Genomic DNA, 23,146 nt, shown 5'->3' on the forward strand with positions numbered 1-23,146 from the left:
ACTGTGTCTCAAAAAAAAAAAAAGAAAAATCAATTTCAGATGAATTAAAGACTTAAATATGAAAAATAAACTTAAAACATTTCAGAGAGAAATATAAGAAAATATCCTATAACTCGGCAGTAAGGAAGACTTTTTCAACCAAAAGAAAAAGAGTACTAACTAAAAAGTAAAAGATAGATAAATTAGACATTTAAGTAATGAGTATCTGTTAATCAAAAACTAGAAGATATTTTTAATATTTGCACATCAAAAGTACAGTCTTGAAAATATGTAAAAAACTCCTATAAATCAATAAAAAAAAAAGGACAAACAAAATAGAAGTAGTTTAAAGATATATACAAATATGCATTTCACAGAAGGGGAAATACTGAAGAACAATAAATATATAAAATGATACTTAGACTGCTAGGAATCAGATACACAATTAAAACCAAATGAGACACCATTTTACACCTATTGGATGGGGTAGAATTGATGTCCAAGTGTTTGTGTAAAAGTGGCTCACAGGGTACTCATATATACTATTGGTAGAAACATGAAAGGATAGCAGAAAATAATTTGGTATTATCTTATGAAGTTGAATATAAAAACACCTTTTAGCACTGCAATTTCACCGCTAGGTACATATCCTAGAGACTTAAAGACTTGAATGGAAATGTTCATATTAGTATTAGATTTAAAAGCAGAACACTGGAAACAATCTAGAAGTCCACTGACAAAAGAATCAACATGTTGTTGTATATTCACACAATTAAATATTATACAGCAACCAAAATGAATGAACTGACACATAGCCAAAGATTAAAAACGTAACGCTGAGTAAACAAAACAAGTCCCAGAAATAATATGATAACATTTGCCTGATCAAAACCAAGCAAAAGTAAACAACATACTACTTAGGGAAACAAAAATATGTAATACACTTTTTAAAACTGTAAAGAAATGACAACTATAAAATTCAGGTTCATGGTTACTTCTAAAGGAAGGCAGAAAGAATGGCATTGGAGAGAGGCACACAGATATCTTCACTAGTATTGTTAATACTGTAATAATTCAGTGGTAGCCAAACAGGCCCACTGCCTGTTTCTTTAATAAAGTTTTACTGGGGCCAGGCATGGTGGCTCACACCTATAATCCTAGCACTCTGGGAGGCCAAGGCAGGAGGATTTCTTGAGCTCAGGAGTTCGAGACCAGCCTGAGCAAGAGTGAGACCCGTCTCCACTAAAAATGGAAAAATTAGCCAGACATCATGGCACGTGCCTGTATTCTCAGCTGCTTGGGAGGCTGAGGCAACAGATCACTTGAGTCCAGGAGTTTGAGGTTGCAGTGAGCTATGATATGCCACTGCACTCTACCCAGAGTGACAGAGCAAGACTCTGTCTCAAAAAAAAAAAAAAAAAAAGTTTTCTTGGAACACAGCCACATTCATTCATTCACTCACATATTCCCTATGACTGTTTCTGGGCTACAATGAGAGTTGAGTAGTTTCAACATAGAACTCACGGCCCACACAGCCCAAAATGTTTACTATCTGGCCCTTTCCAGGAAAGGTTTGCTAACCCCTGTTCTACTTGTATTGGATTCACAGGTAAACATTTTACTATTATACTTTCCAAGCCATATCTAAAATGTATTTTTCTTTATATATAAACTGTTAATCATTAAATACTTTTTGGAAAGATTTTCTCTATATATTTTGTTATTTGCAGATTAAAAGGGCTCATGATATATATTGGCTTTTCTCTATTTCTAATCATATAAGTATAACTCAAACTTAGAAAAAATATAAACAAAAACCTAAAACTGTTAACAAGCATCTGGTTCTTTTGAACACAGAATATGCTAACGAACCAATAAAATGCATACCTGAAAAGGTTAACAGGCTTAATACTTAATTTCTTGTTAAGTCTGCCTGTATGGAAAGTACATTATTCACCCAGTAATTTTCTTTCCCTTTTAATATATATTTTTCTTTCAAGATCCTAGCCTATAAAAAAAAAAAAAATCACACAACTAAATGATTGCCTTCCTCTGCAAAAGGAAAATCATTCACCAACCACAGAAGCTTGCCTTATTATTATACTTAAAGAATATTACATAATCAGAGAATAACTACTTGCTCTTAGAAAATTTTATCAAATCTAAATAGCTGATCCTTACTGAGTTAGCAAATCCACAGCACAAGGAAGTGGTGGAAGAAGACGCTGAATTACTTCCTCAGTAAGGAGATCACCACAGTAGGAAACAAAGGTCTTGATAGCTGAAAAAGAGAACAGACTTTTACTCAGCATAGTGTAATCAACCATAAAAGAAGCATTTGATTATGGTACAGTGTAAGTATTTTTATTAGAGGAATAAAGAAATGTGCTAAAAACAAAAAAATTCTTGAAACTCTAGTATAAAAAGGAAGCTAGTGCCTTCCAACTCTTCATCATACTATTATAAAAAACCTTCCTAGGGTTACTAAAAGAGACCAATAGGCAAATTAACAAAATGTTGTTGTCCTGGGGTTTTACTCAGCCTTTGAGCACAGAAGTTAAAAAATAAATAAATTAGCTTGGACTCTCAAATCTGCCAGTTCCACAACTAGTTCTGTGGAACCATGCTGACTTTTGAGTCAGCATGTTAGGTTTTTACAAATGTTACCTCACACAAAGAACTTTCTATAAGGAGTTACTTCATATATAGAATAAAATGAGTATTTTAAAGTTAGATTGAGTTTCAAGATCAACTTTAAAATGGGATAAGAGAGCATAAAAATACCATGAACAAACAAACAAAACCAAAATCAATGCTGCCATGTCTTTCTAGGGATCCCACCCTTCCTCAGTTCAAATTTTCATGATGAAATACTATTAATATTTTTAACAGTCTATATATTGTAGAAGGGTACAACTTTCATACACAGGTGACCCTTGAATAACACGGGTTTGAACCGTGTGGGTCCGTCTATATGTAGATTTTTTTCAATACGAGTTACATATGGAGGGTGCCTGTCCCTACTTCCTCTTGCTCCACTGCTTTCACTTCTGCCACCCCTGAGACAGCAAGACTAACCCCTTCTCTTTCTCCTCCTCCTCCTCAGCCTTTTCAACATGAAGATGAAGACCTTTATCATGATTTAGTTCCACTTAATGAATAGCAAATATATTTTTTCTGTATGATTTTCTTAATAACATTTTCTTTTCTCCAGCTATTATAAGAATACAGCATATAATACATATAACATATAAAATTTGCGGTAATCAACTATTTATTTTAGTGGTAAGGCTTCTGGTCAACAGTAGGCTATTCATAGTTAAGTTTTTGGGGAATCAAAAGTTGCATGTGGATTTTCGACTTCGTAAGCGGTGGGCACCCATAATCCCCACCTTGTTCAAGGGTCAGTATATAGACTAAATGGAAACCACACTTACGCAATGCTAATTAAACCAAACCCTAGTATTTCTGAAAACAGGAATGAAACTCTACTTAAAGCAATCTTCACAGTTTTCAACTGGACTGCATCTAATAAAACACACATTATCTCAAGGATCAGAACTTTCAAATTTGGTTTACTATGTGTCATACTTCGGTTATCATCATCAACTAATCAATTACATTTTTTTTAAGTTACAAAAATCACTAGAGGCAGATTTTTTCTCCCATTGCACTAAATAAAACATACAAGTACATGCAAAGACAAACGGTGGGGATAAAGCCAAAAGAAAGGGAGAAAAAAGATTAAACTCAACCTACCACAGAGTGCACCAGCTCGTCCTTCCAGGGTTACCTGCCACGTGAATGAATCTCCTCGGCTCTTTTCTGTTTCTAGATCTTTAGGAGATGCTGGAAAGACGCACTTCCACAACAACAGAACTCGAGCAAGGTGATGACTGACAACTGCAGGACCTGTAATGTATTCAACTTGTCATTTGTAAGAGAACCCAAAGTGGTTACTCTTTAAAACTCTTATTATTAAGCAGGAACGTCTCTCTTAAAAGAAACATTTTAATTCACTAATGCAATACTCTGTCCCTTTTCTTACCGTCTGGTTCCAAATGAATCTACTACTGAATGAATTATTATCTGAAGGTGCTGGAGTATAGAGAGGAAAAACAAGCCTGGGCCCTAGCGTCAGCTCTTCTACTATTGTCTTCTCTGAGTCTCAGTTTCTTCTATATACACAATGAAGCTAGTACCACCCATACGGCTTGTCTCTAAGGGTTTGTCAGATCCAAATGATAGAATGTACTTTGAAAAACTCTAAAGTACTACATAAATGTAAGGTACAATCATTATATTAACAAATAACATTGAATTCCTAATCCTCAGAGTAATGCTAATTTCTGATAGCAACTTATTTTAAATAACAAATCAGATGTGAAACATCTGAGAGATTACTTAAAAAAAAAGATTTCAGAGCAACATTTATAAATTGAGGGGTCATGAATACACAAACCCAGTAATAAAGACAATATAATTGATGATAGCATTACCAATTAAAAAAAAAGAAAAAACTAAAAAGTATAAAAACCAAAACTCACAGTTTTTCTCTCCAAGTAATTTTCTTGAAAATTACAAGGTTACCTTAAACTTCTCCTATAAACACTCCCTACATCGTACTCCCACATTCTGCTGACTGTATATCTTTCTTTCATGGTATGGCAACACAGCTTAGAACTGCATTTTGCTTTGGAGGGAGACTGCCTAGGCCTAGGTTAATATTCTTACTCTACCCACTTATTAGTTGTGTAAGCCTGGAAGAGTTACTTAAGCTTTTTGTGCCTCAATTTCCTCATCTATAAATGGGGATAATAGTAATTACCTCCAGAACAGTTTCTGAGGCATACATGAGTTTATATATAGAACAGTGTTTGGCTCATGGTAATAAGCATTTACATAATGTCTGACATGCAATTATCACTAAAAAATTTGCCTTATTTGCACAGGAAGAGGTGAGACTAATAACAAAATGACAGAGCAACTGCAAGCCCATCTTTTTTTTAATGCATGCAAGTTAGTAGATTAAAAATACTTAATTTCTCCTTTTTTCTTCTGACTTGCTTTTTAGGAAGAGATACTATGGCTAATCCCTACAGCAAAATAAATTCAGTACTTGTTGCTCACTACTTTTCTTGATGAAGTAAGTAGAACTTTAAAAAACTAGAAATGATCGTAAGAGGTTTATGTGTGTGTAAGTACACGAGTGCACACATTCATATTCATACATAATGGGTTGTGGGAATATACAAAATTCTGACAGCAAAATTTAGTCAGATATGAAAAAAAGAGTGTGCAATCACTGAGAGTATATGTAATTGAGAAAAACTTCATAAATATGTGCCATTGAACCCTCAAGACACTTCTCTATCTCAATAGTGGACAGTATAGCATCTATTTCCTAGAGAGATATTAAGATAATGCCATTTCAGAAACATATACAAACTAAGTCATTTAAAATAAGTTTACAGTAATCGCAAAGTTAAAACATCAACAAAAGTAAGTTTTTCACACCTAAGAATACTGTAACAAAAGCATACAAATATACTTTATGAGCCACCCACAGATACACAAGATGTGGAGATATCCACAGGTAAATTAAAGTTGTTTTATATGACATCAGATAAACTGGTAAGTATAGCAAAAAATGTTAAAACCATTTCCCACAAAAAGAATCAAGGCTCCTCGGAGAAATGGCTGATGGCAAGCTGAGGGAAGGAAATATACAACGTAAAACCTGGACACATTATCAAAGAATAAACAAACACATTATCAAAGAGTACTAGGTTTATGTTAAAAGGACACACGAACCAATTAGAAGGGGGCTCCCACTGACTAGTGATGAGACCATTTGAAGATTGAAAGGAATAATGACTCCAATGGATTGAAACATATAAATATATAAAATTCTATAAGTTCATAATGATAGCTAAAAATAAAAACATTACTGATCCCCTTTGAAAATTGCTAGAATACTAACACATTCTAAAAACTGATAAAAAGGGCAAAGAGTACAGAAGAAAAATGAATAGAACCCAAGAAAATACATAGTAATTAAATAAAAATATTAATTAAAATTTTAATCTTTTTTGTATGTTGATTATGAATATACAATTAAATATGTTTCACTAATCTCTTTTGTAAAGAAGAAAGGACCTCTTATTGTCTTCCTCTTGTCATCTCCAATGGAATTACCTTGTTTTAAAAGCTATTGTCAAAATACTGCATTTATTAAGTAGTTTATTTCCCCTTTAATTTACAAAGAACATCAATATGGCAGACATGAAGGACTCAGCAAAACCAAACAAAAACTTAACTACATTATTCTCAGCACATTGTGAAACGATGATCTATGCTAGAGGCTAAAAAACATTTTCTGTAAAGGGGCAGAAAGTAAACATTTTAGGCTTTAAGAACCATACACTCTCTGTTGCAATTACTCAACTCTGCCACTATAGCACCAAAAGGCCACAGACAATACAAGAACAAATGAGAGTGGTTTTATTCAAATAAAATTACAGACACTGAAATTTGACTTCTATTTAATTCTCACATAGCACAAAATACCCCTTTTCCCCCTCATCCATTAAAAACTGTAAAAACCATTCTTAGCTCACAGGCTATACTGATACAGGTGACATGCCAGATTTGGCCCTTGGTGGGGGCTAAACCTGATCTAGTCCAAAAAATCTCTTTAATCATCTTAAGAACATTACATAAAGTAGTTCTTCATTTATGATTGTTTATTTTAATTGAAGCTCCTTTCAGTTCATATTACTTCATTGGTGTCAAAATGATTTTTTTGGTCAAATCCAGTCAGTTGTTATATATCCTAGCAATAACTTACATGATAACAGAGACTTAAAACAAAATACAGCTATGATAAAGTAATAAAATTAAGTTTCAAAGTTACAGGATGTAAATAGTCACAACTATAAAACAATTACCGATTTTTTTTAAATCATAAAAAGGTGAGGAGTTCCATTACCTTTTTTTTGTTTTGTTTTGAAACAGAGTCTTACGCTGTCACCTTGAGTAGAGTGCAGAGGCATCACCAGAGCTCACTGCATCCTGAAACTCCTGGGCTCAAGTGATCCTCCTGCCTCAGCCTCCTGAATAGCTGGGACTATAGGCATGCATCTCAACGTCTAGCTAATTTTTCTATTTTAGTAGAGACGGAGTCTCACTCTTGCTCAAGCTGGTCTTGAACTCCTGAGCTCAAGCAATCTCCCTGCCTTGGCCTCCCAGAGTGCTAGGATTACCAGTGTGAGCCACCATGCCCACCCCGATTACTGATTTTTAATAAACACAATTTAAATGAGCCCCACGCCCTTCAACATAGCAACCTTATTGGCTATTACCAATCCTGAAAACAATTACAGAACTGGATTCACAAACTATGGTATGTTCTCTTGCCTATCCTTATATCGTGGAAAGACTTTTTTCCTAAAGACAGATGTGAATGATTTTTTGAAAAGCCAGAGTCACTGAGGGTTAAGCCTGAAAGATGATTAAATTGGCTTATCCTACTTGAGGCTTATAAATTGGTCTGGAAGAGAAATTCAAAAGAGGGATATGAAAAACTGTTTTAAGAAATGAAGAAAGTAAATGGCATCTTAAGGTGAGTGACTAGTACAAGAAACTTGTTTGTATGGCTATTTAAATTCTGGTACATATTAAAAGTTAGTCTCATCAAATCACATATAAGAATCCTTTCACTCAGAAAACACAAAGTATTTCAAATTATGTAAACCTTCCACAAGACTATTACCTAATGTCATCAGAGCAGCAATCAGCAACCATCCAGCCTGTGTGCGTTGAGCTGAAAGACGACTGTTTTGAGCAGCAGAACACAGTAAATCCTCTGCTAATGTCATAATAATCTATTTATGTATAGAAGAACAAGGTAAAAAAAAAAAGCATATCAGTTCATAAGTTACTAAACAAATGATAGCAACTAATAATCTCTTGAAAAATTAACTCTTATGTAAAATAAACCTGATGAAGAAATGTCATTTATGTAGACTGGTGGTTCCCAACCTCTTTGGCACCAGGAATTAGTTTCATGGAAGATAATTCTTCCATGGATGGGGGGTCTCGGAGATAGTTTCAGGGTGATTCAAGTGCATTACATTTATTGTGCAGTCAAACCTCTCTGCTAATGATAATCTGTATTTGCAGCCACTGCCCAGCGCTAGCATCACCACCTCAGCTCCATCTCAGATCATCAGGCATTTCTTACAAGGAGCGTGCAACCTAGATCCCTCACATGCGCAGTTTACAGTAGAGTTTGCGCTCCTACGAGAACCTAATGCCCCCACTGATCTGAAAGGAGGTGGAGCTCAGGTGGTGATGCGAGTGATGGAAAGCGGCTATAAATACATATGAAGCCTCCCTTGCTGCCCTGCTTGCCGCTCACCTCCTGCTGTGCCACCCTGTTAATAACAGGCCACTTGGACCAGTACCAGTCTGGGGCCCAGGGTTTGGGGATCGTAGATGTAGATTACACAAAAGGATAATGTCATAAAGGAAACTATAGAAAATTAGATTTTCAAGATTAAATACCAGCATATGAGGTAGTATCCAGCAACTCTATAGTTCTTTGTACAGCTTATGTGACAACATTGTAAGATTGTTTAAGTATGGCTGTACAGAATTTGAATTTACTTTTAGTTTTAAGCAACTACCCCTTTAGACCAGTAATTACCAAAAAAAGTTTCATTATAGCAGTCTCTCTTTTTAAAATTCTACATACCACTTTGATACCTTAGTAGCTAATAACAGTCTTCCTAGAGGCGGTATACTATAATGGCTAAAAGTAGTCAAAATTGTCTCACACTGAAAAGCAGGATCATTAAAATGTTATACTAAGAAAGTCTATGAACTGAGCAGAGTTATAAAACAACAGAGAGGAAAAACTAGATATTTCACATTTATGGATCATCTATGTTTATATGGCACACAGGTGAGGGAGTATCTAATATGTCAGAGAAAACATCTGTTACCAATCACCTCTGAAAAGCAGCAAGTATTATAAGCTGGCATATAAATTTTCTAAAGAAGAAGACTAGTGTATTTTTTTAATTAATTATTATCATTATTTTTTTTTTTTCTAGAGACCAAGTCTCACTCTTGCTCAGGCTGGTCTTGAACTCCTGACCTCAAGTGATCCTCCCGCCTTGGCCTCCCAAAGTGCTAAGATTATAGGCATGAGCCACCGTGCTTGGCGAGGCTAGTGTATTTTTAAAAAAACCAGCTTACAACTAAATTAGGACTACCTGCTGCCTATACAGCCAATAGATAGCAATCAAAAAAAGGACAAAACAAACTACTCTAGTCAAATCAGGACAAGTAGATATTTTCTCAAAAAGAAATTTCAAATATAATATGGGGATGGGAACTTCGAATTAATGATATCTGAGGATATTAAGTTTAATTAAATACACGCAATGACAATTCTTTGCTTAGCAAGATGTGATGTGTTAGTTCAGTTCAGAATATAACTAAAATAATGAATTTAAATGAATAATATCATCTCCCAAAGTTGTCAGCTACCTTATGCCAATGGCAGTGGCAATAACTGAAATATTTTTGGAATTGGTAATGTATGGAATGGTCTATTGCAGAGCCTAAACTGTGGAGCATACACTAGAAAACTAAATAATGATGTAGGAGTGACAATGAGAAAGAAAAGAATTATGATTTATTTTTTCAAAAATATATGTGTGAGGTATGGGTTACAAGGACTTTCATTATCAAACAGAATTCTCTGACAACTTATAATTCCTAGCTATTAAAAAACAAACAAAATTCCAACACTATGTTTTGTCTATATTGTATATTCAGTGTTTCATTAAAAATTTTTTTCTTTAGTTCTCTTCAAAATTCTTTGTACATTAAAACTGGGTTATTTATTCACTAGGTTTTGTATTATTTACCTGTTTGGAAGTGCTACATCCAAAAGCACTAAATTTACCCCAAAAATGACATTTTTCAGTAGCAATGCAATTTGCAGGGGAGATTTTTTTTTAACATAATTATGAACTCACGAAATACTATATATTTAGTGTGTTTCAATCCATTGTAGCCATTATTTTTGATGTACAAATTATCCTATCTTTGGTCAGTGGGAGCCCCCTAAGTTACTTCCCTTTAAGATGAACATAATATTTTTTGATGACTTTCTTAATTCCTGGCATAAGATATCCCAAGCTTATATTGTGCATTTCCTGCCCCAGACCAGAAACCAGCCACTACTCCATGGAAGCTTGATTCTTTTTTGGTTGGAAATGGTATTTAGGACCACAGCCTGGGTACTAGGAATATTCCCTGCTACTTGGTTATCACTGCTTTTAGGCCTTTTCACTGGACAGAATAAAGACATAAGTATTTTGAAAAAAATAAAATTATAAGTTCATACTGATAATTTCAATTCAAGTTTAATATATGGGGCTTTTATTTAACTTTCTTGATCCTACAGCTATAGCTCTTTTTTCTTAAATGGAAAATCTTGGTTCCTAAGAACATAACATAATTATCTACTTTATCTTACTATATGTAAACTAATTTTGAAGTAATACCAACAACTAATACCACTAAAATTATTAAATGAAATTTAAGATGTCTTTTGGAGCTCTATTTAACCTTTACAATAGAATTTTAAATGTACTTATATGGCAGGCCTAGCTATATAGCAAAATAAAGCCTTCAGGAACAAATTCTGTTATTACATGGAGATACTGCTATCAAAAAGCACAGAAAGCACTCCTTTATTAAAATGTGCATAAACTATTTTTAATCCATTCCTTCATTTTTCACAGCAATTATGTTGATAATATTTAATACTTAAAAGGTAGTATAGCTGATTGCTCAGAAATTTGTCCTGCACAGATTTGGGTGATATACAAAAAGACTGATGTTTTTAGAAAAAACATGAAACATTATTATCATATATAGAGAATGAAATTATTACCTTGCCCTTTCCATGAGGAATTCCTAAAGGACAATGTTTCACCGCTCCCAACAAAGCTGCCACAGCAAAACTAAAGCCAGTTATGGCTTCAGGCGAAGACTTAAGTACAGTAAGACGTTCAAGGCAACGATCTAAGAGAGGTGTTAGGTAGGAAGGTAATGCCACAGCAATGCAGTGTAAACACCAAGCTGCTGCTAGTCGAACAGATATGCTAGGATGAAGAATAACTGAAATGACACTGTCAAGAAGGCCTGGAAAGACAGAATAAACAAATGACTTAGGCACACAAATAAAAACTCACTTGGCAATAAAACAGTCAAAAGAATAAATAGCCATGTCAACACAAAATATATTATTTTATCAAAAGTCAAATCAAAATTGAAAAAAATTAAGTGATAGATAATTACAGATAATTTTTTAAACCTACGAATTACCTCATTAATACATATCATGAAGATTGGCTTAAATTAAGTCAGTACACAAAAGTACATTTTTTTTCCTAAATAAGCAAATGTTCTGTCAACTTTATCTTGTGGTCGTTACTAATTTGGTATTAGAAGTTGAAAATTATCAATAACAAAAACACCTTGAAAAGAAATGTCACACATCCTTTTAATTTTTAATTCCTTCTAGCATATTTACCTACATAAACAGTATACTTCCTATCTACCACATTATTATTATCTGAGAACAAAATATTAAAATCAAGGATTTGCTGGGTCCTTAGTGGGCTACTAATTATGAAGACAGTGAGTACCATCCCCAATAAGAAAAAAGTCTACATTTATCACTGCTACATCCAAAAGCACTAAATTTACCCAGGAAATAATATTTTTCAGTAGCAATGCAATTTGCAGGGGGGACTTTTTTTTAACATAATTATGAACTCATAAAGTATTATATATTTAGTATGTTTCAATCCATTGTAGTCATTATTTTTGATGTACAAATCATCCCATCTTTGGAATACAACATATATCTTTGGTGATTCAACATACTTTCATCAAAACATGTAAGTTTCATGTCAGCTGCTACTTAATTAAATATTTCAGATTTAAGTAGCTTATAAACAAATATAAATGTAAAGTGTCTCAGCAGAAAATGTGTATCACAAAGGATAAAAACCATAAAAATGATTTCTAAAAGTGATTTTAAAAAAGCTAGTTACTGAAGACTATATTTTGTATGATTCCATTTATATGAAATGTCCATAACAGGCAAATGCATAGAAAAAGTAGATTAGTGGTTGTCTTGGGCTGAGGGAAAGGGAAATAGGAATGACAACTAACAGGCTTCCTGAAGTGATGAAAACACTCTGGAAACAAACAGTGGTAGTGGTTACACAGTTTTGTGAATATACCAAAACCACTGAATTGTATACTTTAAAAAGGTGAATTTTATGGTATATGAATTATATCTTGGAAACCAATTCTATCAAGACCTTGAGGCCAGGCGCGGTGGCTCACGCCTGTAATCCTAGCACTCTGAGAGGCCAAGGCGGGTGGATCGCTCAAGGTCAGGAGTTCGAGACCAGCCTGAGCAAGAGCGAGACCCTGTCTCTACTAAAAATAGAAAGAAATTATATGGACAACTAAAATATATATAGAAAAAATTAGCCGGGCATGGTGGCGCATGCCTGTAGTCCCAGCTACTCGGGAGGCTGAGGCAGTAGGATCGCTTAAGCCCAGGAGTTTGAGGTTGCTGTGAGCTAGGCTGACGCCACGGCACTCACTCTAGCCAGGGCAACAAAGCAAGACTCTGTCTCAAAAAAAAAAAAGACCCTGAGACATGGCTGGGCGCAGTGGCTCACATCTGTAATCCTAGCACTCTGGGAGGCCGAAGTGGGAGGATTGCTCGAGGTCAGGAGTTTGAGACCAGCCTGAGGAAGAGCAAGACCCATTCTCTATTAAAAATAGAAAGAAATTATCTGGACAACTAAAAATATATGTAGAAAAACAATAGCTGGGCATGGTGGCACATGCCTGTAGTCCCAGCTACTCGGGAGGCTGAGGCAGTAGGATCGCTTAAGCCCAGGAGTCTGAGGTTGCTGTGAGCTAGACTGATGCCACGGCACTCACTCTAGCCCGGGCAACAGAGTGAGACTCTGTCTCAAAAAAAAAAAAAAAAAAGAAAAGAAAAACAAAATAAAAAACAAATTTACAAAACACACAAGAAAACAAAGTACCATGGAAGCCAACAGAAACAAAAGAGTAAGATTCCCAAGAACTTCAAACATCAGAAAGATCACACAAAGAAGCCATGTTTATGTGTTTAAATAAATAAAAGGATTAAAGATGCAAAGAGTAAAACACTAGAAAAATGACCAAGAGAATTAAAAACTTAAAAAAAAAAAAAGAATTATACCTTAATAAAGCTGTTATAAAATGATTAAATAATTTTCAAAGAGAGAAAGAAAATAAAAACTCTTTGGAAAGACCTTTGAGGAACTGAATTATATGTACCATATAGATACTAATGTTTTCATTACAGATGATAGACATGAGTACAGGTTTACTTCTCTGTTAAAGTTTTTCCACATTATCTTATATATCTCCAGAAAGGAGGTTGGGGGTAGAGATTTAGAGAATAATTTTTAATTCCACAAGCAAAAAAACCCTCAAACATATACATATTTTTAATAATTTTGATTATAGATTTTTCATAAAACAACTCTAATGAATCTACCATGGAATCTATAGTAAGTGCGCTATACATGGATAGTAAGTGTGCTATATATGAAGGAGATTTCCTTCTTTAGAAACAAATTTACCTAGAGTACAAGTAAAAATAAGGTATCCAGATGAGTCACAAACACAGATATACCTGTACTTGAATCCTGCAGCAAGGGTGCAGCTGTAGTGCCAAGATTGTATATGAGATTTCCAAGTTCTTGTAATGCACATACCAGCATATGCTGGCTAGCTGCTACATCTGTGGAACCAAGCCGGGTTTCCAAATTACCATCACTCATTACAGCATCTGAGGGAAACGAAAGAATTAACTATGTATCACTATTTTATTAAAATATAGTATAGGGGGTGGGTGTCAGGAGCAAAAAATATATAAAGGCAAAAATTAATACATACATTTGATCTATATGAAACACTTGAGACAATAACTGAAATGCTCAAATGGAGACTTGTATCAATACAGAAAGAACGGAACCAATATAATCAATTTAGTTCAAGCAACCCAATCAGAGACCTCTTATTACTCTTTTAGCTAGTGGCACTGAAAGGGAGAAATGATGGGAAACTAAAAAGTATTCCAATATTACTGATAAGACAAGCAGAGTAGACTTAAGACAGAAGAACTCAGAAAGAATAATTGTTTCAAAAATAATTTATCCTAGCTTCTACAGAAGTGCAACATGAATTCTGAGGAACTACTATAATCAGCTTTCAAGGTTTTTGTATTAATATAGTAATGTATCAGCCTAGCATTTCCAAAGGGACAATTCCTTTAGCACTGTTAAAGCAAACTGTCTTAGTAAATCCATACCCACAATTTTCTTTAGCTTCCAGATGGCCTGACAAATATCCTTTACAGCAGCAATCTGAGCCTTTTCTCCAAGAAGGCCTCCTATAGTAGCTCGAAGAATAAATGAAACACAGCGCCGACAGCAGACAGCATCAATCTGAGTTTGGGTGGCTTTAGGGTGTGACTGTGACACAAGGCTTAGGATATGAGAAAGAAAGGCAGCAAAATTTTTCTCTAGCCAAGCTCCTCCTAGTGTTGAAACAAATACCACATAAGCCTAAAAAAAAAAAGGAGTTTATTTCCAAAATTAAATCCTTTCAATTTTGTTATTTTCTTTTCTACAAAATATGTAGAATTTACTCATGTTTTTTTTATTCCCTACAAATTGTATTCTTTCCTTATTTACAGCCACTTGAAATAGATAAATGTAGCACTACTTTTTTGTTTGTTTGTTTAAAGCCAAACTGAAGTGCATAGTCTTTCAACTGAGACTTCATTTATGATGCCTCTGTTTTATTTTGGTCAGAAGTTTCAGGACAGTCACCATAGCCAGCTAATATGTAAAATGTGTCTGTAGCTTCTCTGAACAAAGGTTTCAAGAGATTTAAAATTCTCAAGAAGAAAATCCGATTCAAACAAATAAACACATTATAAGAATTAACTATGCTCCATACACTATAACTCTAAGGGAATTTAGTTCAGAAACCTGACACGAAAGTTTACAGTGATGAATTACTGCTCTTTATTATCATGAACGTTAACAGTGTGTCTTACTCCAGAGATATAAAGACAAGCAGATTTCTTAAGTAATCTGTTTCTTAGAAACACATAGTTTAATTATAATTATATTGGGAAGCTTACATTTTCATTAAGACTATATATAGTATAAAACAATTAGGATGTATGTGAATTTAAAAAAAAATACAAGTTTGCTTTGAACCATAATAGCATTTAGGAAAAAAAAAGATAAGGAAAGAACACAGAGACCTCTGTGCTACCTAATAGCTTAAATCTGAACTGTATGAGCACACATAAACACAATGGAAAACATATTAAACCAAAAGACACATAAAGCACAAGGGCTAGAAACAAAAAAATGTTTATGTTTCAAAGGAAATAAAAATCTTACATTATTAGGAACTTAAAACACATCATGGGTAATAAGGTTTTCTTACTTGTAGCCTAGTTTTAAAAAAAGTTTTGGCCTTACCATTTACATCTATTTATAAAGATGAGAGCATAAGTGGTGACCTTGCATAGTATCACTTCTGTGGAGTCAGATACTAAAACTTTCATTACAGGCCAGTAAGAATTACATTTAGATACTAATTTGTGAATCCAACCTGAGTAACTCCAACTCGAACATCCCTACTGACTGAACTGGTTCCTTTCAGCATATCTCCACTGGCCCGAAGAAATCCTGAACTCCCACGTAGAAAACCCGTTCCTAGTAATTCCAGAACTTCCTCCAGAGATACTTTGCGAATGTTTTGACGTGAGGCTGCTACAACAAAGAACAAAACAAAACTGTAATTTGTATTTCATACACTAAATTTTAACGCATGATCCTGACTTGCAAAAAGCCAGTATGTTAATAGAAACAAAAATAAACTAAATGTTCAAACAAAAAGCAAACTCTACAGGACATTCTACACATTTACACACAAAAAAGTCACACAAAGGCTCAGAGCTCAAATCAGAATGAACCCAGAAGTACCATGTCAAGGACATCTTAAATTCTGTGCTATATTAAGATCATGCTCAGGCCGGGCGCGGTGGCTCACGCCTGTAATCCTAGCACTCTGGGAGGCCGAAGTGGGCGGATCGTTTGAGCTCAGGAGTTCGAGACCAGCCTGAGCAAGAGCGAGACCCCATCTCTACTAAAAATAGAAAGAAATTATATGGACAGCTAAAAATATATATAGAAAAAATTAGCCGGGCATGGTGGTGCATGCCTGTAGTCCCAGCTACTCGGGAGGCTGAGACAGGAGGATCGCTTGAGCTCAGGAGTTTGAGGTTGCTGTGAGCTAGGCTGACGCCATGGCACTCACTCTAGCCTGGGCAACAGAGTGAGACTCTGTCTCAAAAAAAAAAAAAAAAAATCATGCTCTATTGCTCCCTTTCCTCAAACAAAGAAGTTAAAAGGCTAACAGTCCTCTAAAACAAGAGAAAACATAAGTAAGACCGTCCTAGTTCTCCATAAATGAAAATGCTACACAATGCTTTGAAAATTCTTTTGAAATACTAAAAATGCCAAAAATCATAATTTTCTTTTATTAAATGCTCTGTAACTAATAAAATTTACATAAAGTAACCACCATGTCCTATTTTTAAAAATTCTCTCTTGGCAATACAATTTTTGCTATTCTCTTAGTCTCTGAATAAATTAAAGCTAAATACTGTATCATTAAAACTACTCAGTTGGTCCTTAGGCAACAATAATGAAGAGATTACTAGTTAGGGCAGGAATATTTAAGGTTGTCTTCAGTTTGACACAGACGAGTTTTTCCCTGTGACTACCTAGGGGATAATATCTCCTTTGGAAAAAAAGTATTAATTTCTCCCTTTTATTTTTCTTCTGAAAATTAATGGTCATAAGCTCTGACCCTTGTCACAGACTCAAATCATACAGCAATACAGAAATAAACTTTTGTTACTGCTCCCTAGCCTAAAGAAAAGAAAAAGAAAACCATCTGAAACGAATAAAAATCTATCTTAGCATTTTGGAAAGAAACATTATTGAATAGTACAAAATCCATGCCCTTGTGGATAATAAATTCTAAGAAGAACCGACAATGATAAACATAATAAATTACTAAGTACATATATAGTACTTTAAACACTGATTTAAAACCATGCAGAAAATAGAGCAAACAAAGTCAGGAATACCTCCCTTACATTAACAATAAACAATTTCTAGAGCAAGGCTTCCCAAAATTCAATGTGCATATGAACTGCCTAGGGATCCTGTTAAAATGAAACTTTAATTTAGTAAGTTGGGTGGGGACTGGGTTTCTACATTTCTTAAAAGCTCCCAGTACCTGGTGCAGTACCTGGGATTACAGCTTGAGACTTGGGGAGGCTGAGGCAGGAGATCCCCTTCTCTAAAAAAATAAGAAAAATTAGCTGGGCTGGGCATGGTGGCTCATGCTGTAATCCCAGCACTCTGGGAGGCTGAGGCGGGAGGATCGCTTGAGGTCAGGAAAACTGCCCAAACAGAGTAAATTTCAAATATACATCATTTGCTCCCTTGTACCAATCTAGAAAATGGCAAGCCCAATGTACGTAATCAGATGTATGCTAGTAAAATGAAAATAATTCAAGATTTAGATTGTATCTCTTAACACTTTACAATTTATTAAAAAAACAAAAATCATAATGTAAAGGCAGACAACTGAACAAAGCATACTATACTTCAAGAGTTCTTCTATTTTTTTCCCGAAATTTTTTGAGAATGAAATCTTAGGGCCTAGACCAATGTTTATGAACTAAAATTGATTTGTATTCTGCTTCTTTTCAAAAGTAATGATGGGTAGATGTAATACTACATATATTTGTTTAAATCAACCGGAAAAAACTAAAAAAGATATTCTGAAAATAATCACATATATTTACCTGTTCCTGGATGTTTAGAAATTAGAGCTTTAGCCAATATTGTGCCCAGTAGCTTTGAAACTGAAATCCGCACATCATAACTGGAACCTTCAAAGGACTTAAAACATAATGTGGCCACACTGTCCAGGTCTGTACTCCACATAAAGATGGCCTCGTTCTGAAGTTCAAGGAGACACTATTCAATCGGACAAACAGAAATTAAAGAAAAACAAAATATAAATGTCAGGTTCAGATCTATATATAATAAGTTGCAGAAACTATCAGGGTCTAATAAAATAATACATAAATCCAGAGTCTCTATATAATGATTGTAGGAACAACAAATACTCATTAAAAGTCATAAACATTATACTATATAAAGCAATGTAACTACAAAGGATGGAAAGGCCCATTTCTAATTCAGTGGACTATGAAAAATACCTTTAGAATCAATCTGTTGGCTATAAGCAACCAGGAGAATAATTCCAACATTAAAAAGTGTTACTTGGCTGGGCGTGGTGGCTCACGCCTATAATCCTAGCACTCAGGGAGGCTGAGGCGGGTGGATCGTTTGAGCTCAGGAGTTCGAGACCAGCCTGAGCAGGAGCGAGACCCTGTCTCTACTAAAAATAGAAAGAAATTAGCTGGACAATTAAAAATATATATATAAAAATTAGCCGGGCATGGTGGCGCATGCCTATAGTCCCAGCTACTCGGGAGGCTGAGGCAGGAGGATCGCTTGAGCCCAGGAGTTTGAGGTTGCTGTGAGCTAGGCTGACACCATGGCATTCTAGCCCAGGCAAGAGAATGAGACTCTGTCTCAAAAAAAAAAAAGTGTTACTGTACTGCCTAGCCAACTATGTTAAGAAGGTATGATTAACAACAAAACAAAAAGAATCATTTGAGGCCAGACAAGGAGGCTCACACCTGTAATCCTAGCATTCTGGGAGGCCAAGGCAGAGGACTGCTAGAGCTTAGGAGTTCAAGACCTGCCTGAGCAAAAGCAAGATCATGTCTCTACCAAAAACAGAAAAAATTAGCTGGGTGTGCTGGCACATGCCTGTAGTCCCAGCTACTTGGGAAGCTAAGGCAGGAGGATTGCTTGAGCCTGGAGTTTGAGGTTGCAGCTAGCTATGATGATGCCACTGCATGCTAGCCAGGGCAACAGACCAAGATTCTGTCTCAAAAAAAAGAGAGAGAGAGAGAAAAGAAAATCACTTTGAAACAATACGAACCTTACATATAAATTTTAGTTTACATAATTATGGAAAGGGAGCATGGTAGAATGGAATGAATGCTTAAGAGTCTGGAATTGGTTCTCCGATTGACTGTTATTGGCATACATGAATGCCTCTTATTTGTGTGTATTGATTTTGTAACCTGAGACTTTGCTGTCAGTACTCTTCAAAATAGCAACAAAGAAAATAAAATATCTAGGAATATATTTAACTAAAGAGGTAAAGGACCTCTATAGGGAAAACTATGAAACACTGAGGAAGGAAATAGCAGAACTTGTAAATAGGTGGAAAACCATACCATGCTCGTGGATCGGAAGAATCAACATTGTTAAAATGTCTATACTGCCCAAAGTGATCTACAGATTCAATGCAATCCCTATTAAATTACCAACATCATTTTTCACAGATATAGAGAAAATAATTATACACTTTGTATGGAATCACAGAAGACCCCGTATAGGAAAAGCAATTTTAAGCAATAAAAACAAAATGGGAGGTATTAATTTGCCAGACTTCAAACTATACTACAAGGCTGTGGTTCTTAAAACTGCCTGGTATTGGCACAAGTGCAGGGACACAGACCAGTGGAACAGAACAGAAAATCCAAATATAAAACCATCCTTATATAGACACCTAATCTTTGACAGAGCAGACAAAAACATACTCTGAGGACAAGAATCCCTATTGAATAAATGGTGCTGGGAAAATTGGATAGCCACATGTAGAAGACTGAAACAGGACCCACAGCTTTCACCTCTCACAAAAATCAAATCACGGTGGATAACAGACTTAAACCTTAGGTGTGAAACGATTAGAATTCTAGAAGAAAATGTAGGAAAGACTCTTACAGACATTGGCCTAGGCAAAGAATTTATGAAGAAGACCCCTAAGGCAACCACAGCAACAACAAAAATAAATGAATGGGACCTGATTAAATTAAAAAGCTTCTGCACAGCCAAAGAAACAGTCATGAGAATAAACAGACCACCTACAGAATGGGAAAAAATTTTTGCATACTACACATCAGATAAAGGACTGATAACAAGAATCTATTTAGAACTCAGGAAAATCAGCAAGAAAAAATCAAACAACCCTATCAAGAAGTGGGCAAACGACATGAATAGAAATTTTTCAAAAGAAGATATAAGAATGGCTAACAAACATATGAAAAAATGCTCAACATCCCTAATCATCAGAGAAATGCAAATCAAAACCACAATGAGATATCACTTAACCCCAGTGAGAATGGCCTTTATCAAAAAGTCCCAAAACAACACATGTTGGCGTGGGTGTGGAGAGACAGGAACACTCATACACTGCTGGTGGGACTGTAAACTAGTGCAACCCCTGTGGAAAGCATTATGGAGATACCTTAAACAGATTCAAATAGACCTACCATTCGATCCAGCAATCCCATTATTGGGCATCTACCCAAAAGAACATAAGTCATTCTATGACAAAGACACCTGTACCCGAATGTTTATAGCAGCACAATTCACAATCACAAAGATGTGGAAACAACCCAAATGCCCATCAATTCATGATTGGATTAGTAAACTGTGGTATATGTATACCATGGAATATTACTCAGCTATAAGAAATAACAGAGACACGACATCTGTATGGTTCTCCTGGAGAGAGTTGGAACTCATTATATTAAGTGAAGTATCCCAAGAATGGAAAAACAAGCATCATATGTATTCACCAGAAAATTGGTTTCCCTGATCATCACCTAAATTCACATCTGGGAATGATACCAATCGGATATCAGACTGTGGTGGGGGGTGGGGGGAGGGGATGGGTGTATGCCTACATGATGAGTCCAGTGCGCACTGTCTGGGGAATGGACACGCCTGGAGCTCTGACTTGGGGGGATAGGCGGTACATGGACAACGTATGTAACCTGAACTTTTGTACCCCCCATAATAAGCTGAAAAAAAAAAAAAAAAAAGAGTCTGGAATTGAATTTCCTACCCTCTGACAATGTGTTGCCAACTACTTGAACCTTGGGAAATTCATGTAACTCTCGGCCGCAGTTTCCTCACATGTTAAAATGAGACAGACAGTTCTAGCTGATTTACCAAAATTGTAGCTCTGAAATCATGTAGCTGTTACTAACAGTTTTACAGAGACAATCTGATTAATTTTCCTGATATTAATTTGTAGAAAGTCTGCTTATTAGATCATTTTACCTTTGCAGCAGCACAACGAACAGCCATGGATCTATCTGTCAAGCAGGATCTAGCAGCTTTGTAAACATCCCTGTGGCAAGGTGTAGCGGCAGCTCCTAGTCCATTCAATATATTTTGTAGACTCAGCATAATCTCATAGCGGCCTTGAGACTAACAAAAATAAAAAAATAAAAATTTAAAGACTAAATAGGAAAAATAATTCCACAGTGAAGAATAGCATTAAGCATTGATATTTATCTCACATATTAGAGAAATACCCAGATTTTTGTGCATAGTAAACCCATTCTAACATCAAGAAACATTAACAGTTACTATTTCATAAAGTATTTATGATTTAGCCAGGCGCGGTGGCTCACACCTATAATCCTAGCACTCTGGGAGGCCGAGGCGGGAGGATTGCTCAAGGTCAGGAGTTCAACACCAGCCTGAGCAAGAGCAAGATCCCATCTCTACTAAAAATAGAAAGAAAAGATCTGGACAGCTAAAATTATACATATAGAAAAAAAATTAGCTGGGCATGGTGGCGCATGCCTGTAGTCCCAGCTACTTGGGAGGCTGAGGCAGAAGGATTGCTTAAGCCCAGGAGTTTGAGGTTGCTGTGAGCTTGATGCCACGGCACTCTAGTCCGGGCAACAAAGTGAGACTCTGTCTCAAAAAAAAAAAAAAAAAAAAAAAAGTATTTATTATTTGAGGCCAAGGTCAGTGGCTCACTCCTGTAATCCTAGCACTCTTGGAGGCTGAGGCAGGAAGATTGTTTGAGGCTAGGAGTTCCAGACCAGCCTAAGCAAAAGCAAGACCACATCTCTACCAAAAATAGAAAAAAATTAGCTGAGTGTGGTGGCACATGCACCTATACTCCCAGCTCCTGGGGAGGATGAGGCAGGAGGATCACTGGAGCCTAAGAGTTTGAGGTTGCAGTGAGCTATGATGACGCCACTGCACCCTAACCCAGGTGGCAGAGCAAGACTCTTGTCTCAAATAAATAAATAAAAATAAAAAAATAAAAGAGAAAGTATTTACTATTTGAAAAGTATTATCTGTATATATTACATGTCAACACAACTTTCAGCTACTGCCCTGGAGGGGGCCCGCATCAGAGCCTAGTTGTCTGTTCACGCTGCCACCAGGCCTGGCACCTGGCACACCTGGCCCATGTCCCTCCCTGTGGCTGTGTGTGCACCTCAACAGCACGCTCAGCATCTGGGCACTGCACAACTAGAGTGTCTGGCTCACACATTTCACACATGGCAGCACTTGCTTTCTTCGTGTGCTGCTTGCGCTAGCTGCTGCCCATATACCCTGAGTTGGCTGAGGTGGTGGGATGCCAGTAGTCATCTCCATCAGAAGCAACTGAAAGTTTCATATCAAAAGACATTTCGTTGGCACTACCGTAGTTCTATGAAATAAGATGACTTGAAAACTTTGCCTCTTTGACTTGCACATATTTGCTTTGGATCATGCATTAGAAGGGGTGGAAAGATGGCTGCCGATGACTGTATTAACTACTGATGGGATGCTCCAGTCTTTACCAGGTAATGAGCTGTATAGTTAGAAGATTCAGACTCAGACTTTTTAGCAATTTTTTTGTCTACTGAAAAAAAGACAAGAAATCATAAAGGCAAGAAATTTCACCAAGTAATGATGTACAATTGCCATCTTTATGATACACATGTGGCTGTTCACAGTAT

General features: G+C 35.8%; 1 protein-coding gene across 1 annotated transcript in view; it reads right to left on the reverse strand.

Moving 5' to 3' along the window:
- The window catches only part of HEATR5A (HEAT repeat containing 5A), a 108,907-nt gene that overhangs the window by 62,919 nt on the left and 22,842 nt on the right, over positions 1-23,146 (reverse strand). Inside the window, exons 5-13 of the mRNA XM_069486407.1 lie at positions 21,459-21,608; positions 18,050-18,224; positions 15,778-15,938; positions 14,456-14,711; positions 13,778-13,933; positions 10,955-11,205; positions 7,754-7,865; positions 3,739-3,891; positions 2,161-2,260 (exon numbers count right to left, since the gene is read on the reverse strand). Of these exons, the coding sequence (XP_069342508.1) occupies positions 2,161-2,260; positions 3,739-3,891; positions 7,754-7,865; positions 10,955-11,205; positions 13,778-13,933; positions 14,456-14,711; positions 15,778-15,938; positions 18,050-18,224; positions 21,459-21,608 (1,514 nt within the window). The remainder of the gene's footprint in view (positions 1-2,160; positions 2,261-3,738; positions 3,892-7,753; positions 7,866-10,954; positions 11,206-13,777; positions 13,934-14,455; positions 14,712-15,777; positions 15,939-18,049; positions 18,225-21,458; positions 21,609-23,146) is intronic.

Source organism: Eulemur rufifrons, chromosome 2 (genome assembly GCF_041146395.1).
Source record: "Eulemur rufifrons isolate Redbay chromosome 2, OSU_ERuf_1, whole genome shotgun sequence".
Taxonomy (NCBI): Eukaryota; Metazoa; Chordata; class Mammalia; order Primates; family Lemuridae; genus Eulemur; species Eulemur rufifrons.